The 18,239-nt window shown below is 39.8% G+C and overlaps 1 protein-coding gene across 8 annotated transcripts in view; it reads left to right on the forward strand.

Moving 5' to 3' along the window:
* Positions 1-18,239, forward strand: part of GALNT9 (polypeptide N-acetylgalactosaminyltransferase 9) — a 471,542-nt gene that overhangs the window by 446,624 nt on the left and 6,679 nt on the right. For all 8 annotated transcript variants that reach the window (XM_085238438.1, XM_085238439.1, XM_085238440.1 and 5 more), the window contains 4 exons: positions 4,110-4,295; positions 7,745-7,882; positions 10,117-10,212; positions 17,845-18,012. In XM_085238438.1, the coding sequence (XP_085094564.1) occupies positions 4,110-4,295; positions 7,745-7,882; positions 10,117-10,212; positions 17,845-18,012 (588 nt within the window). The remainder of the gene's footprint in view (positions 1-4,109; positions 4,296-7,744; positions 7,883-10,116; positions 10,213-17,844; positions 18,013-18,239) is intronic.

Below are 18,239 nucleotides of genomic sequence, written 5' to 3' on the forward strand. Positions count from 1 at the left end.
ATATCAATTTTCAGCAAGCTATGTAAATTGTCAATAACAGAGATGCAAGAACCATAAGTGTGCTATATTCATGCTAATTTTTTGTTACCAGAGTGTGCATTAGAAGAGTTGACACATCCATTAAGGAGTGGAGGATAACTGGAGGGCTCCTGCACATTGGGTGAACAAAGACCTTATTGGCACTGCTCACATTTAATTTGAAGGATGCTTTCTGATGTAGACCTCGTCGGTGCATGGCTGACCAGAGAGAGGCCAACAAAACAACATCATCTTCCTATGCATGTTTTTAATGTTAAAAGGCTTCTTTGACTTCATCAAGGCAGACATTTTCCCATACCTTTGCATACAGATGGGTTTTATGTTACACAGTGGTATTTAAGAAGCTGTACCTGTTAGGACTGTTTTGCCCACACTGCATCCTCTGCCCTTCAGGTGCCACAGCTGTTACCAGAAAGTGCTCAGACTTCTTTCACCTTGAGGAACTGCAGTGTAAACACTGTCAGATCTCCTTATCTACAGCAATGGTTTAAGGCATCTTTATCTCCAGGCCATTTGTGCGCTGAGAAGGGCTGAGAGCCTGCTGGCCTCCTTCAAATGTAATGGACAGATTTTCAGGGCATTTCCTGCTGATAAATTAAAACAAAAATGCTCCTGTGGAGAAGGCTGCATTTTGACGAAATTTCTAATTCAGAGCAAGTACATCTCTTAATGTTGTCAAAATGTTGGGTTTTGCTATTTTTGCAATGAAAATGTGGGGGTTTGGTTTAAACTGACCTTTCAGTTTGAAATACGTTTATACTAAACAAGCTTTTAACACAGAACAGAACATCTCAAAATCATCACTGGTTCAATTTAGCAGAACATTTTGGGATTTGGGGGGAGCAGAGGAGGTTTAGGGATGACGAAGTGCCTGCATTCCTACCAGTGAAAAACATTTACGTAATTCTTGACAGTTTAGGTCGGCAAGATTTCCGAAAGCTTTGAAAATTCTTTCATGATAGGAAAATCTTTTCCAGTCCAGTCGTGAGGTGGGTGTGAGGTCTGGAGGACATCCATCTTTGACAGGCTTCGCATTGAAAACGGAAGAAAACCTGAGATGCCTGTCTTGTAAGAATTCCCACGCTGGGATATTATGAAACATGGATATGGATATCTAAGCTGCTTTAAAATCTCTTTCCATCTCATCTGTTGGCTTCATGCGGAAAAAGAAAGTCTGAAATCTGAGAGGTTATTCCTATGGAGTGCTGCTCAGGTGGAGTTCAGCACTTTTTCTATAAAACATCAGAGTCCACTTCTAGCTCAAGGATGTGCTGAACATCCTCCTCTGAAGCACTGCCTCTGGCAGAAACCACTGTAGAAAGGCCAGGTAACATGCTCTGCTGGGCACAGCAGAACCGAGGGGACCTTGCTACCACGTGCAGATTGCAAAGCTGATTCTCACTGCTTTCTTACAGCTTCCAACAAGTGCTTTTTCCTTTCAGCAAAGGATTGCTGAAGGTGCCACTGGCTCTTGGAAAAGGATAAAACACATAGCTGCTACAACACTATGAGTTGTATGGTAGCAGTCTGTACAACCAAGTTTCTTCTTGTCTGGCAGCAATTCAACAATGGGAGCATGGGGATTTACAACCTCTTAAAGTCATGTACCTTAGCTGCCTTCAGAGAACTTTGGTAATGCACAGCTTTAGGCCATGGTAAACAAGGCACTCTGTGTCTCATCTTGTTTTTTCCACGACAAATAGGATACAGTGTCTAATTGACTGCTTTATATTATGCAATGTAAATATATTACATGCAATAAAAATATTCTATATCAGTATAATGTAATAGTTACATAGTAGGGCAGCCATCTCTCAGGTGTATAGGAATAGCTAATAATTAGCACGAGTAAATCATTGTAGCACAAACCACAAACATTATCATTCCACATGTAATTTATCCCTGATGTGAGTACTTGTTCTTCTTAATACTTAATATGTCTGTTTATAGAAAAGTTGATTGAGATAATTAGCAGTAAAAATGCTAAGGTAACACAGCTATGGTAACATTTATATTGCTATCAATTTTGTTTATAGCAGCCTAAAGACCAATGCCGAAATTAGAAATTAACTACAATTAGCAAATAAATTGAGTGTCTCTTGGAATTACTTGATCATGTCTTAAAACGCTGCGCAGTGTGATGCTCACGGAGGCAAAGCCAAGTCTCTGGGCTGTGCCAGCTGCACTGTTTGCTTCTCTAATCTTGCTGCTTATCAGCTGCAGCAGGGCAGCTTTGCAGCCTATATCCAGGTTGCCCAGTACATGGGTAGATGGTGGATTGCTGCTGCCCAGGGATCTATGTGTCTCCCCATCCCCTGTGCTGTGCAGGGGCTCGAGTATCATCCCTATCCAGGGAAACATCTCCCACTTGTGTTAGAAGTTGCACATTCCCAGAACAAACAAGTCATCCGAGGTGAATTGGCATCTTCGTAGGAAGTAAAATTTCCTTGGATATTTCCTAGCTGTCTTCTTTGTCAGAGGCTGTTTCATTCCTTTTCTCTCTGTAACACATTCTGTCACCTTAAAGAGCAAAAAGGGGCTGAGAGGGAGGGAAAGAGCTGACAGAATGTAAATGTAAAGCAATTTAGACGACCGCAGATGGGGCGGTCACAGCACGGCGCAGATCTGTGCTGACTGCTGAGCACTGGGCTGACAGCGGGAGCGTTAGCTGGCCTGAGGCTGCTGCTGGCTTCTCTTCTGTCTCTACTTCTTTTTCTTTTATTTTCTGCCCTGCTTTCTTCAAAGCTAGGTGTCTCAGTTCCCTGTGGATTTCTTCTGGGGAGAATTTATCACTGGTAAATAACTATTTGTGTTGAATTTGCAGATAAACTGAAGTATTTTCTTTAATGTTGCAGTTTAGTACCCTTTCCTTTTCAGGTTTGCATGAGCACAGGCATCTGAAGGCAGTAAATCTGTCGTTCAGATAATGTATTTGCCCTTGGTACCAAAATACAAAAATAAAAATTACAAGGTCATTAACCACATCAAGAGAAAGAACAAGGAGCTGTGTATTAAAAAGCTGTATGCTGAGATGGGTGGGCAGTAGCAGTATACTGAATTGTACTGCTCATCTGCCCTTCTCATCATGAGAATCAATTAATTCCTTTCTTTCTCATAGCACTTCCCCTTTGCACTGGGAACCCTCAGCATATGCCAGTCCAAATTTATGAGCAGTGTGTTTTCTGGCATTTTTCATTTATCAAGTGCAAACTCCTGTGGCCAGTGATTTACTGTAGGACTGCTCAGAAAGCAGCAAATAAGTATTATCTAACAATGTATTAAAAAAATACAAACTGGAAGAGACAATTTTATCTCTGCTTCCCAAGCAATTTATCTCTGTCCATGAGAAGGCAGGCTGGGGGAGAATAGCCCTAGAATTGTTCTGGAGTGCATCTGGTCTGGAAATGAGTTCTTATGTGCAGTAAAGAGAAGCTTTGGAAAGCAATAGATTATTTTTAAAGTTTTAATATATTTTATTTATTTCAGTTAGACTGCAGTACCAGGTGCAGACCTGAAAGCATTGGAACCCGAGGGTATTCATTGCATGAGTCCAGCCTCATTGATTGAGAGGCAGCTCCTCTTTGTTTCCCACCATGGAGTTCAGGCTGTAAATAATCAACAGGGAAAAATGGCACTGTATGAGGGCAGCGGTGTTCAGAAGGGTTGGTATAGTCCACACTCAACCCCTTTTATCCATCTTCTTCAGCTCAGAGGTATTTTCACTAACAAGGACTAAGTTAAATTCATCTACATGACATAGGTTACCACCTTGTAATTTCTCATCTTCCTAATAGTTCCAAGAATAGTGACATTATGGGGAACTTGGATATTTATGGCACCTAAACCTGTGTATCCAACACAGGCAGCAGCATTCATCTTTAGTCAGTGAGGGTAAGAGGGGTTTCACCCTCAGAGCAATTGCTCTGAATTACTCAGTAGTACCCATCTCAAGTGATGGAACACTGCATGTGTTCCTAATTGGAGCAGTTATATCCACTTAAAAATGGGAAAATAAATAAATAAATAAATAAATAAATAAAAATTGTTTGTTTTTCCTCAAACTCTCCCAGGTCTGGCAGTGTGGAGGAAGTATGGAGGTGCTGCCCTGCTCTCGTGTGGCTCACATCGAACGCACAAAGAAGCCCTACAACAATGACATCGATTACTATGCAAAGCGCAACGCCCTACGGGCCGCAGAGGTCTGGATGGATGACTTCAAGTCCCATGTTTATATGGCATGGAACATCCCCATGGCAGTAAGTATGGCCCACACTAGTCCTGAACAGAGGCAGAAGTCTGAATAGTTGTTCCTACTTAGCAATTTTGGGCGAAGACATTACTACAACTGTATGCAGTGAGCAGAGAGTTGGAGGAAGACTTCTTCTGTGCTGGTGAATGCTCAGAGCAGAGACTTCTGTCATAAACTTGCTTCCTATATTGCTTCCTTGGTGTGTAAGTTTTGTTGTAGGCTCTGGAGTGGTGACACAGACTTACAATTTAACTGGAGCATGATGTTTCAGGTTTATGCGCTTTCTCAGAGAAAGTCCTTAATTTAGGATGCCATTAAACTTTGAGGTGTTCATATGCTACAGTAGTGAGAACTAGAGAAATGTCCATAAATAAATATCATGATTCATCATGAGACTCTGTGGACCTCGCCAGGATAAAAAACAATGTGTGCAATAAAAGAATCCCATATTAACTAGCTTTATTTTCTACGGGCTGAGAGTTGCAGTGTGGACGTTCTGCTTCTTACTGTGCATGTGAATTGTTAATGGCAGGTGGGGGCCCCCAGGAATCCACGTAATATAAATATTAGATAAACTGCAGGTTCAATTTATTACTTGATTCTGGAAGTGTATCTCATGCTACATCTCCACAGAGCATAATTCTTCAAGAGAAGAGAGATGTGTTATAGCACAGTCAGGTGGAAGCTGACTGCTGTTGTATCTTTTAGTGATATTTGCATCCAAATTATTCATGTGAAGGGGCACAGGGAGAGCAGCTGAGGGAAGCACACACATTTCTGTAACTAAGGATAGTTTTGTTAACCCTTACGTGAAGAATTTGGCCAAAGATGATTGGGTTGAAGTAAATGGAAACAGAAAATGCTTCTATCTGAGCTGAAAAATATGCCAGTCCAGCTGTATCACTGTGAATATTCACAGTTATGACCTAGAGTCCATCAGAATCGTGGGAGTCCTGGCATAGATTTCACCAGATTTAGTTTTGTCCTAAATACCTACTTGTGCTTTGATAATATATCAAAAGTCATTTAAATTAATTTCTGCCATGTTTTTGAAAATACATATACCTAAAGGAGTAATGTTTCGTTTTCCTCTGTGATGTCTGAGTACGTTAGATGTTCACACCCATCAGCATTTTAATTATTGCTGTTTAGTATTGGGCATTCTCATAATATTCACAATATTGTGTTGAAAGTTAGGTCTCTATGAAGGTGTGTTTTCGTTGCTACTTTTGGCATGAGAACTAATTGCAGAGAATTATCTTGCCTTAGCAAGGCAATACTGCCTAACACAACATTTCTGCGATAGTAGGAGGAAGACAAAGCAGGGCTCACCTAAGCTTTTAGGGGCATTTTGGCCCTGCCTGCATCCATCTGAACAAATGGTAAGTTTCTAGCAGGAAGGTGAAAGAGAAATAATCTTCGAAAATTTGCTTACTTGATGCTTTCTGCAAACGAATTCTGAGAATATAAAAGACATTTAAATAAGCATTTACACCAAAACATGATTCCCTTTAATTTCTCTGAGATTACTTATTGATGGAGTTTTCTGCACTGAGCCATATAACAGTGTTTTAAAAAAATGGGCACATCTATACAGAAAGGCATAAAATCAACAGAAGTATTGAACATTAAAATATAGTTTCCATAAAATAAATTGATTGATAAAACGTACATCATAAAAATAGCCCCATTAGCTTTCAGGAAAAGGAAGCTAGCATGTTAGTGTCTACAGAGTCGTTCTGCTGTAGTAGTCAATCTAGTTGACCTAAGTAGTTTACTGGTCAAAGCCATAAGAAAAACTTTCTGTGAGAGAACTAGAAACTTACTGCCGGGTTAAAAAGGATGTGTCTGCATACTACATCATATGGGCACCTCATTCCTGTACCATCATGCAGTAACCCTGGCTTAATGACTGCAGCTAGAATGGAACAAGGCACAGCATTTTCATAGCTGCTCAATTTGCTGCTCTTGTGATCTGTAGAAACAGCCTAGCAAGCAAGGTGTTATATTTCTTCATTATAGAATAGAAGAGAGACAAGTAAAATACATGTGTTCTGTACTTTAAAACCCATCCAAATTAACCCTTTCATAACGCACACCATCTTTATCCTTCTAAGTTACTGAGGGTCTGTTCACAATGTGTACCTGATTGTGGCTGGACACACCTGCGGTCTTATCCCCATAGCCCCTATAACCTTCACCAGCAGGTCAGCGTAGCACTATTGCATTTTGCCAAATATTTGGTATGCCCTGTTTATGATCTATTCCTCGACAATTTTTATGATAAATAAATCTTATACTGAATGATTTATTGCATTGAGTGCCTCCGAGAATTGCTCTCCTTCCATTTAGCCTGAAGTAGAACATAAATTAACATTCATTTGAATGGATGCTGCATAGAGAGCTCATGACAAAGTATGCATCAGCAAGCAGCAGTGAGCACAGCAAACTCTTTATGTGGCAAATGGAAAAACCTGTTCAGTATTACATGTGTATTCTCTCCTGAAAACAAGGCATCTGTTGGGGATTCTAATAAACCCTGAGCTAAGACTTGCTGCTGTCTTGTAACCTTGCATCAGACACCATTTGGAAAACAAATATTTCCTCCAGAAAGATTTCTGTACAGGGCACTTAAGATAGATCCATGCAAAAGCCACCAGTTTCACTCCATTTAATTCTTTCAGCATCTGAAAAGATTTATAAATCAGGTAACTCAGTGTCTTGATGTTGATCTATGATGATTTATACTGGTTTATATCTACAGACAATAACTGACCTGGTCTTTTTGAAATGTTTGAGTTTGATCCTATCGATTTATTTTTTATATGCTCTAATGGAATTTTTTAGTCAAATGTGATTTAAATTCTGGAATTGAATTACAAAGAAGGTATTGAGTTTAAATGCGTTTTATAGCTTAAGTCTGTGAATGAGCTCCAGTTCCAGTAAAAACTGAATGCTGGTCTATGCAAATGTTTAATGGGGCTTAATTGCTTTTTGAGCAGCTCTGCTTTTAAGTTTTAACAGGTCTGTTCTCATTTACATTTGTGAATACCCAAGGCTGTTAATAGTCTAAACCATGATCGAGCTGCTAGATCTTAGATCAGAATTACACCTAAATTCCTTATGAATCTGAAAGCAAAGGAGTTCAGGTTTGATTGCAAACTTTTAGAATTGCTGTATGTTAACAGCATTCACATTGGTTTTTTTATATTTTGATGTATGCTTGGGGTTTTTTTGCTTGTTCGTTATCCTTATTTTTCTACTGACTTGCATTAATATTTATTGTCTGCTCTCCGCAGCAGCTGTTTGATGAGCTGCTACTTACAGAAGAGAAAGTAGAGAGGGAAATACAACTTGGTGTACAAAGTGAACTCCAATTTGGTTTCAGTTAAAAAAAAACCAAACAACCGTAAAGTCAATGTGGTGAAAGTTCTCTATTCTTTTTCTATTTTGTAGAACCCTGGAGTTGATTTTGGAGATGTTTCTGAAAGAATAGCTCTACGACAGAGACTGCAGTGCCGGAGTTTTAAGTGGTACTTGGAGAATGTCTATCCTGAAATGAGAGTCTATAATAACACAGTCACTTATGGAGAGGTACTGTATGTCTTTGAAAACATGCTGGCTGCATTACAGAATTCTTTTCATCTTAGTGGTGGGTGCCTATATTTGCTTCATTAATTCATTTTTGCAAATCCTCCTAGTTGGGGATAAAAAGCCACATGTTCAGATGCAGTTGAGGCTACCGTTTGGCAAGCTTTTGTCTCTTCAGAAAAAGCCATTAGAGAAAAATAGTTCTGCTGTTTTGTGCTCAGAATCTGTATTTTAATTTCTGCCTGTGCACAGCAATAAGTAAGACCCTGGAACAGCTACTCTGAGATAGCTGAATGGACAGTTAACCCTGATAAAATGTGGAATCCAAATGCACTGAAGATGTGTAGATGATTTGGTTCAGGTCAGCTTTCTGGATCATTTCTTTTCCACCTGTTAAATAGTCAAAACCACTGTATATGCTCTAACCTGATCTTTTAGGTCAGAACATGCCTGCTGTAATTTTTTAAGAGTTCATCAAGTGCCTTTAAGGTAAGGACTGCTATGTGTCTGTGAACTGGGACAACGTTCCAGGACGGAGTTTTTAAGATTCTGTGTTAATTGGCTGCTTGAATTAGGCAATTAATTTTCACACAAGACAACTACATGGACATCTTTCCTGCTGTCCCATTTAAATGACTTCATGTAAAAATAAGTCAGACCCTTCAGAGATTGATACAAAGTGCAAGTTTTATTGCATAACACCGCTCTGTATCCTAATATAACTATCTCTGGCAGTAACCAAGGAAAGACATTTAGTAAGTTCAACAGGAGCTATTAGTTACTGTCAGCTCTGAAAATGCTGCTGAGAAGAATATTGGCAGTACTGCCAATGCTGTGTCAATTACACCAGATGGGTAGGAAGCTGGGCTCCAAAAATAAGTTTGTTTCTGTTCAGTGGTCGCATTCAAAGTTCTCAAGTCACACAGGAAGTTCAATGATGCAAGTATCCAATTCATTAAAATTTATGATAAATTGGAGCCACACAAGCTATCTAGCTAGTACAAACTGGAATCATCCTCTTTCTTATATGCCCGTAATAAAAAAACTACAGGCTTCATCCTAAATGATATAAAGCTTGTTATTAGTATTTTCTCTTACGGCTATTTTTCTGGAGGAAAAGGTGTTTGAATTTTCAAGACTTTAAGGAAAATAAATGTATTGAGTAGACATGAAACATATTGAAACAGTAGTAAAAATATATTTCCTAGTGACTCAATTCACATTTTTAAAGCTGTGTCATAAAGCTGTCTTCATGTTCTTTAGCTTTTATAGTAGGAGTCATAAAATAAACCTCCTGAAATTTAATTGCTAGGGAACCCCCTTATCCCATCAGATTGCCTGTTATGTTCATGCACTATAATATAAAGGATTATTTACTGATTTTCCAACAAATCAGGCTGCAGCTATTACTGTATTGTAGGGGTGGCCAGACAAGTTGTTGAGTCAAAACTCAAAGCAACTTGTTGACTGATTCAAATCGCCCATCTAAACAACTTCTCATGTAAGAGATCTGTGAAAATTTTCTGTGTCCAAAATGTGCATTAGTACCTGTAGCCTGAAGAGAAAGAAAGGCCTGTAATTTCACAAGAGCTCCAGCACAGTTTTATGGACTTGTAAACTCTTCTTGTCTGAGGAGATGCCTAAATTTTTGACTTGGTTGTTTCTCTGAACCCCATCTTCAAATATATGAACCCCTTCTGTGCTGCTTATCATTGCTGTATCCTTTCACAATGATGTAAATTGCATTATATTCTTAATTGAAATAGAATTGTTTAATATGCTCTTTTTGTTCTTGTATACACAATAGGGGCAAATAAAAGTGTGCCACAGCCAACACCATCCTGGGCAGTTCCTTTGCCGTTGGGTAAAGTCACATTTTCAGCATGTAGGGTCTACCTCTTTTTCTACACAAGGGTAATTTGGAGCAAAATTTGGCCTGAGTTTATAGAGTGCATTTTATGTGGTTTTGATCCTTGAGTGATTGATGAAAATAAAACTCTGACTTGAGTTAATAATTTTGTGAAGACAGGAGGTTGTCCAAATGATCTGTCTTTTCCTAGAGCAACTGCAAAGTTAAAGTCCTGTCATGTATGGAGAATGTTCCTCAGAGAAGAGGAGAATAGTTGTATCCACTATTTGTGTCAGTAGTTGTAGTACAACTAAGTTTTGTGTGGAATGGACTTGCATCTTACAGAACAATTTCTAATACAATTATTTTCCTTCTGGTTGGGCTATAGGTGCGTAACAGCAAAGCCAGTGGCTACTGCTTAGATCAGGGAGCTGAAGAGGATGACAAAGCAATCCTTTATCCATGCCATGGAATGTCCTCTCAGGTAAATAATTTAAATCCCAGAATTGTTGAGAAACCTGCAACTTTAAGAAATTTTCAGAAGAAACAAGAAGTAATTTATTGTGTTTGAGTTGAGTATGGCAGTATCTCTTCATGTTGCAAAAGAAAATCTTTGACTTCCCTCTAGTCTTTTTGAGTGCCCTTTCCCAGATCTTAACATGCAAACCTATACTCTGAAGATGCTAATAAGGAAAACAGAAAAATCATGAGAATTTGTTTTAATAATGGAGAGATCCACTGATGATTATCAAATTTAGACTGTTTGTTTCCACGAGCAGCTCTTCCCATTGTGACTTGGCATGTTTTAGGAATCACACCTCTTTGCCTTCAGTGTTGATTGGTCCAATAGGTTCCTATGCAGAAATATTTTAGCAAGATGCTGATGTGATTCCCTGAATGGGCAAAAAGTTAAGCACATATTTAACATTAACTTTGAATGCAATTAAGAATATCTTTTAAATTAATACTTCTCTAAAATTGAACATTTGGGTTTTTTTAGGTCCCTGTGAATATTATTTTCTTACAGATGTCTGGTGAATTTGAAATGACATTTCTTCTTTCCTTGCTTAATAATGATATTGGTTTTTAGATACAAGTTGGTTATTATTTAGATCTAGGACTTGAGCTACTTCTAAAATCTAATTCTAGTTTCATTTAAAGTACTGTCCAAATCAAAACTACATTAATGAATGTTCTCATGCGTAAATAAACTCTGACCTTATCATGGACTTCTGGGAGTTCACCCATATGTGTATTGATTTGGAGTCCTGGCTCATACATTGCCATGGAAGCATAACAGGAGTTGTGAAATATAAATATTGCCTACTGTGGTTAATTGGAAGCTGGTTAAGAGTCAAACCTCATTAGAGCAAAGAGGATAGACTGTAATTCTTAGTGACAAAATGTCCAGCCTTGGCAGAATCATTACAGTACTCCTGACTGACACTTTCACAGTAAAGGCAGAAGGGACAGAGTAAGCTAACAAAATAGTGTTGTTTAATTAGATGTAAATGAATTTTCCAAGAAGACTAGCTAGAGACCTCGAGACACCCATGGAGCTGAGTATCTTGCTCCATTCCGATTTTGACCAGAAGGTTGCAAATTTAAGACCTTCTCAAAAGTCCCTTTCCAACATAAAATCATGGCAGCACTGAAAGAAAAAATGAAATAGATATTTTGCAACCTAAATTCAAGTCTCGCCTGGACGCCTACCTGTGCGACCTGGTGTAGGGAACCTGCTTTGGCAGGGGGGTTGGTCTCGATGATCTCTAGAGGTCCCTTCCAACCCCTACAATTCTGTGATTCTGTGATTCTGTAAATGTGATTCTTAAAATTTTGGGGCCTAAAGCAGCTCACCTCTCAGATAGCATCTAGCTCTGACCAGTTTCTTTCATCCATTTCAACCAAGCTTTCTGTTTATTTTGGAGGAAAACTTAAGGAACAAGTCATTGCCTATAAGTAGTTGCTAAATAAACTGGGCAGCTCTTCTCAGGGGCAAATAACAATCCATAAGTTATACACTGCCCAAAATATTGAAGACGGGTGGTGACCAATTCAGTCTCTTCTGGCTCAGTTCCTCTACTTGTCTCCAATATCTCATCTGTTTGAAGTTCCCAAAAGAGCCTTTAAATTACAGCCACAAAATAGAGCACTCTTCTACTAGCATTTTATAAAAGCATAGAAAGAGAAAGTTACTCTTCTCAAGCCCTTAAAATCTAAAATAATCTCTGCATGTGAGAATTATTAAAGCATGAGTAAGGCAAGAAGTTAATCTACCAAGTCATTCTGCAGCAGTTTCCATTTCACTCAGTAAGAAATGCCAGGCAGAAGGCAAAGGTGATGTTTTATCTAAGTTGAGTATTTCACAGACAAGTATGGGTTGGAGCCACTCAAATGCAGCCAAGTTAATTAATGATTACACAGCTGGAAAAGTTCTATCATCTCATCACAATTTACAAAATTAATTCAGTATGAGAACTACAGCTGCACAAACCCTAATCAAGGATATTCAAGCACATAGCATAAAAGGTGTTGACAGCAAGCTTTTTAATATATTAAATAAACATTTTTAAAGCCCCTCTTATGATCATCCTGGGTGAGCATAGTTATCCATTATGTTTAGCTTTCAGTTTCTGACATTTTTCCTTGCAAGCACAGGGCTATAATACCACTGCTGAGTTGAGATTTGGGTTAGTTGTACACGCCTACTGAATATTAATGAAAATTAACATGGCACTCATTCTCACCAGTTTAGGTTATCACTGGTGCTTGTATGGTGGTGATGTATCTTACTGGTTTGAAAACTTCTCAGTATTAAGACACAATCTGGTTTCTTTTTTGATCCTCTTCAATTCTGACAAGCAAATAAGCACTGATTTGAGTATATACATTGTTCCACTGAAACCAACAGAAGTCAGTCAAGTGTTTAAAGAAAGCTGAGATAGGCATAAGGTTACTGTTTATTCTGTGATACGTTGTTCTTTGCTTCCACTTCTTAACTTCCTATTTTCCATGCATTTTGCACACCTTTGAATGATGTGTTCTGCCATACAAGTGAAAAAGAAAGCCATAGCTCAGTTACTGCTCTCTTGGCAAAATGCCTTTCCCTCTGTGTATTCTCAAGATCAGGTCCTACCACCATAGTTCACATATTTTCAACTTAAATCAGTTTCTAAATTACTTTATTCAGACTGGGATTACATCTTTTGTGGATGTCCTTGAATGCATTTAGCTTGCATTCACATCAATTTAACATCATGAATTTGACTCAAGTTAAATCAGTGTAAGCCAAGCAAAGTTAGGAATATCTAAACAAGGTTTTGCATTGGCCTAAGTTGATTTCAGAACTCACTTTACAGAGGAGTGTTGTCATTTTGATATGTGTTCGTGGGGTCTGAAGTTGGAGTCTAATCCCTTTCAGGAAAAAAAGATTTGCAAACGCTCTTGAAAGAGCAATGGGAAACACCATCTGTAGCTAGAGGAATTGTCAGGAAAAGAAAGGAGTATACCTGGGGAACTCAAATGGCTTGTCATACGCAGTCATCTGCAATGCCCACTGGGTCTACAGCACTGGACAATACCCCTTTTGTTTTTTAAAACAAAGCAGCTTAAAAAAAAAAAAGGGGGGGGGGGGGAGAGGGGGAGAACAACCCCAAAAGTGGCACACAGGTGTTGAACCATCTGAGAGCAACTCGACAGCCTCAGTGGAAGTATTCATTGTCTCAGAGTTTATCTTGAATGCTGTGATGTGGAGCTGATCACAAGCATGTGAACTGAACAGCATCCTGGACGCAGGGCCTGGCTCCCTCCCTTCCTCCCTCCCACACCCCTCTCCCTTTCACACCTCTCAGCAGTCGTGGTGCTGAGAACTCCTCGTGCTGAGATCAAGTGGAAGGGAGAGAGATCTCTGTGCTCGGATTCCTGGAGCTCGCAGCTATACAAGCAGATGGAATAAAAGCAGATGAAAGGCCTTGCTGTAACTGCTGCTTCGGGGCAGATATGTAACATTTTCCCAGGCAGAGCTATGTTTTTCCATAGCACACTCACTGGATATCATATCCCATCGCTCAGGGCAGGGCAGCGGATGGAAAGGAAACTGCTCAACAGAAGCAGTGGGCAGCATTCTGTAAAACAACCTGTGTTTGGTAACTGTTTGTTACGACAAGCATTCTGGATATTTAAGACATTTCAGGCTCTGTTTCATTAATGTTAGTTTACAGCTTACCTTAACCCGCATTGCTGAGAGGCTGTTAAATATTTTGTTTTGCTGGGGAAATGAGAGCAAGGGGTTACATTTCCCATGGAACCCAACTGGACTCATCTGTGTGTCTCCTCCAAAGTTACCTGCTGATCCATGCTTTCCTTGACTGGAAATCAGCAGGGATGGGTTCTCTGAAGTCAAACCCTTCAATTAAGAGCTGACATTTATCTACCGGATTATGCTCCAGAGGACCACCTTCCATAAGCATCACTGCCTACTATTTTTTTACTCAGTTGTAGTGAGTTTGGTAAACAATCTTTGACGTCTTTCCATTCTGCTCAGATTTCTGAAAATTGAAAGGAAAAGTGTCCTGTGTTATTGTAGGCACAGCAGATAGCAGCAGAATCAGATCCTGGAGTAGTGAAGACAGCTCTAGCCTTCAGCACGTGAGGTCTTTCATCATTACATGGGGCATTAAAAAGACATTTCTGTTCTGCAGCTTGGGAATGTGTGGGTGTAAGGCTCACAGCCCATCAGGACTTGTGTAGAAGGCTTTTGTTTCTTTGTTTTCACTGGGTTTGAGTCTGCCTCGATAAAGGGGGGCTGCCATTTGATTTTGTCTGACAGGGAATAGATTTGGCATGATGCATCACACCCACAGTTCCAATGCAAATGCAGAGGTTGTCATTTCGTTTTCAGTATGGAAGTGACACTTGAGATTGAATTTGAACACAGCGAGTGTAATTTTCATTATTTCATTGATTCTGTATTCCAGTTTCTGTTTTCTAGTCTGCAGTACTAAGCAACTTATTTTAATACTTATTGTATTTGTGCAGTTTCTATTGTCTCTATGAAGTGATGATATCAAGTCTTTGGAGGGAGACATAATTAATCGTATAATGAATCTCAATTTGAACTTTGATGAACCTTAATTTCAGATCTGATTTTGCAGAAGCAGGCACTAAAACGTTCCTACATAACGTGGTTTGAATTGACATGATGGTTTGTATGTGCTTTCAGAATTTTGCTTTATCTTATTTCAGATGTGCCTAAGTTTTTATAACTTCTGGAACTCTCAGCAGAATGTACAGATTCAGGAAAATTATGCTGATGCTGTTCCATTTATCTCGTCATTGTATAGATATCAATTTCCTGTGTCAAGCCATCTTTTATTCTGTTGAGCTGTCACACAACTGCCACTTTTAATACTGGAGACAGTTGAGCAGTTAGTGTGTCTTCCACTTCCAGGGCTCAAGCAGCAGGAGTAGTTTCTGCATTGACAGCTTCCTTACAACACTGCCTTTCTGAGGTACCTGGCTGCTGTGATGCTGAGAATTGCAACTCTGGCTATAGAGATTTCACAGACAGAGAATATTTTAGACCATTTTAATATCTGTATAGAAAACACTGCTCCTTCTGAACCACAAGGGAAATCAATCTGACAGAGCAGATATCCCAATATAAAAGGTGGCCCTGATTATCTTGATAAGGCAAAGCCACGCAGGCTGATGGGTGGTATTTTTAGACCCACAGATGTATAATGAAGACGGCAAGATGAACACATTTCCTACCGAGTGTAGTTTTCGGCAATGCCTGCAGTTCATTTGAACTCTGCTGAGTACTCACTAGTTATTAGAAGTGTGAAGTAGACATGTTTTACTTAAAAACAGGAATGTAGGATTTTTTTTTCCTTTATATGGGAAAAAAGCAAGTTCACATGTCAGAGTCAGCAGTCCATTTGAATTTTGAATCATGTTGCTTGCTTGAGTTTCTTTTCCATATGTCCTCAGTGTCCCTATAGGCAAAAAAAAAAAAAAAAAAAAAAGTCTTGATTCAGTGTGCAGAAACAGTGTGTCAACTGATGCCACTGTTCATGGCAAGGAGAATCCTCCTGTGGTTATCCCTCTGCTCCCTCGGATGTGGGCTCTACCCTAACTGTGTGCTTCACACGGATGCTCTGAACAGAAGTGGCAGGTGGAGAAAATGAGCACATACTCTGTCAGAGGGCATTTGGTTTGGGAGCGAGCAGATGGGGCTTTTTTACCAGCAGAAAGATATGATTATTCACAGCATGGTTCTTCTGAGGTTAATAAGGATGGGTGTAGAAAGCTAGACTCTAATTCAGGTTTTTTTGATTGACTCTTAATGATGTCTCATGCACTGGCCAGTAGCATCCAATAAGTGCCAGGCATCTCTCAGCTGCCTTCCCTTTCCTGTTAAGCAATTCCAGCCACATAACAGCAGTAAGATGAGGCAGGCAATGAATTTCCCAGGTGATAATTGTGCCTCTCCAGTGGCTCCAGCAGCACCCCAGCCATAAAGCTGACTCCATTGCGCAGCCTTTTGGCCACTGTGTGCTGCACTTGAGTACTTACAGGGCAAAATATTGTGCTGGTGGAACACCACTGGATTGAAAAGCAGAAATGAGAAGTGGATGCTTCAGACTCATTAGAGCATAATTCTGCTATAACAAACCTGCACAGACCAGAGCCATGCTGGACTTTTATTGGAGGGAAGAGGTATCTATAAGTTAGAGAAAGAAAAGAGAAATGTATTTCCAGCTGCATTTCTGGCTGCATGAACTAGAGAATGGAGAGCACAGGGATGCCATTGGGCCTCTGTTCAGTCTGCTGCCAAATTAACATCATGCATTCTCTGTCTGGAATCGCCTTCAAAAGACTCTCCCTCAACTGTCTGGAGAGAAGCAGTAACGGAGGTCTTGATGTTTGCAATGTATAAATGAGGACTCCATCATAGTTATCTCAGTGTTATGTGCTAGGCAGTTGGTACAGCCTACTAAATGAGCATCCTAAACTCACCCCTCTGTAGGAGAGGGAAATCACATCTTGAGGATCCGGCACAGAGGGTTTGGAATCAGCCATCCTTCATCAAGGAAGGTGAATGGGCAGCCCTCCACTCCTTACACCTGGAGCCTGCTGTGGACACAAAGAACAACTCTCTTCCATCACAAATTTGCATTGTGACAATTAACCCTGCTTGACGAGAGCAACCTACAGATATTTTCTTTGTCCTTCAATATTTTTCCTTTGTCCAATATGACTGCAATAAAATACATTCTGGTGCTCTGAGATTCCAAGAAACCAATTTTTCACCTCTCCTACATACAGATTTTCTTTTCTTGAGGGCCATTGATGTGAGACAGGTGAAATCATCACTTAAAATGGAATAAAGATAAAAATGACTCTTGCTTTGTAAAAATTCACGTCTGATTGTGTTGTACATGTTAAACCGCTAGTAGCTGTTAAAACTTTTATCCTGATTAAAAAACAAAAAATACTCCAAAATAATAACTGGCTGGCACCTGAAGCATATTTACTGCCTGCAGTGTTTATCACATCACCACATTTCAGAACAGTTAAACCTCACAAAAAGCTGAAATATCAGTCTCATTCTTCAGTGTGTTATTATGTTGACCTGAAGAATATGTTAGCAAATTATTTATTTCCCTCAAGATTTTATTTTTTTTCTTCTCTTTTATTTTTGGTTACTGGATTTTTTCAGTAGCGTTTATTTACAAAAACTAATTAGAGCTGTTGCTATCGATAGCCTCTAACAGAGCTCTTAAGAGCAAACTGCACAGCAAATTGACACCGTGTCCTTGTTCCATCAACTCCTGCTGAGTGGGTATGATTTACATATTGATTACTTCATCTTCTTGATTGCCCTTTTGCACGAAATATTGGGCTGGGAATGGTGGGGAGCATACTATGTCCTACGAGAGACCTCGGGTTGCTAAACCAAGGTTCTCATGCTCTGCCCTGGAGCACAATGTATCAGAGTGGGAAGAGCCTGACCCACAGCACAACAAAGGAAAAGAGCTGCCAGTTGGCCTGGTGTCCCGTGGCTGGGGCTGTGGGGCCATGGTGAAATTGTTCCCTTTGCTTTTCTCCCCAGCTCGTTCGCTACAGCTCTGATGGTGTCCTGCAGCTGGGGCCGCTGGGCTCCACGGCCTTCCTGCCTGACTCCAAATGCCTCGTTGATGATGGGAAGGGTAGGACACCAACTCTGAAGAAGTGTGAAGATGTCCTGAGACCAGCACAGAGGTTCTGGGATTTTACACAGGTGCGGAAAAGCTCAGAGAGCCACGCAGAGAGGAATTGGAGAGAAACAGTGACCGGGAGGATATTTAATGGAGATAAAGAAGGTCTTTAGAGGACTACTGTAGGAATCCTCTCTGATGCTTTTGAGGATTATTCCCCTTTAAACTTTTTATCACTTGAACTACAGAGAATGTTCCGGGCTTTTCAGAGTGCTTTCTAGAAATTTACAGATCTAGCACTTTTTTCTCC

This window comes from Meleagris gallopavo, chromosome 17 (genome assembly GCF_905368555.1).
Source record: "Meleagris gallopavo chromosome 17, MGAL_WU_HG_1.1, whole genome shotgun sequence".
In the NCBI taxonomy this organism is placed as follows: domain Eukaryota; kingdom Metazoa; phylum Chordata; class Aves; order Galliformes; family Phasianidae; genus Meleagris; species Meleagris gallopavo.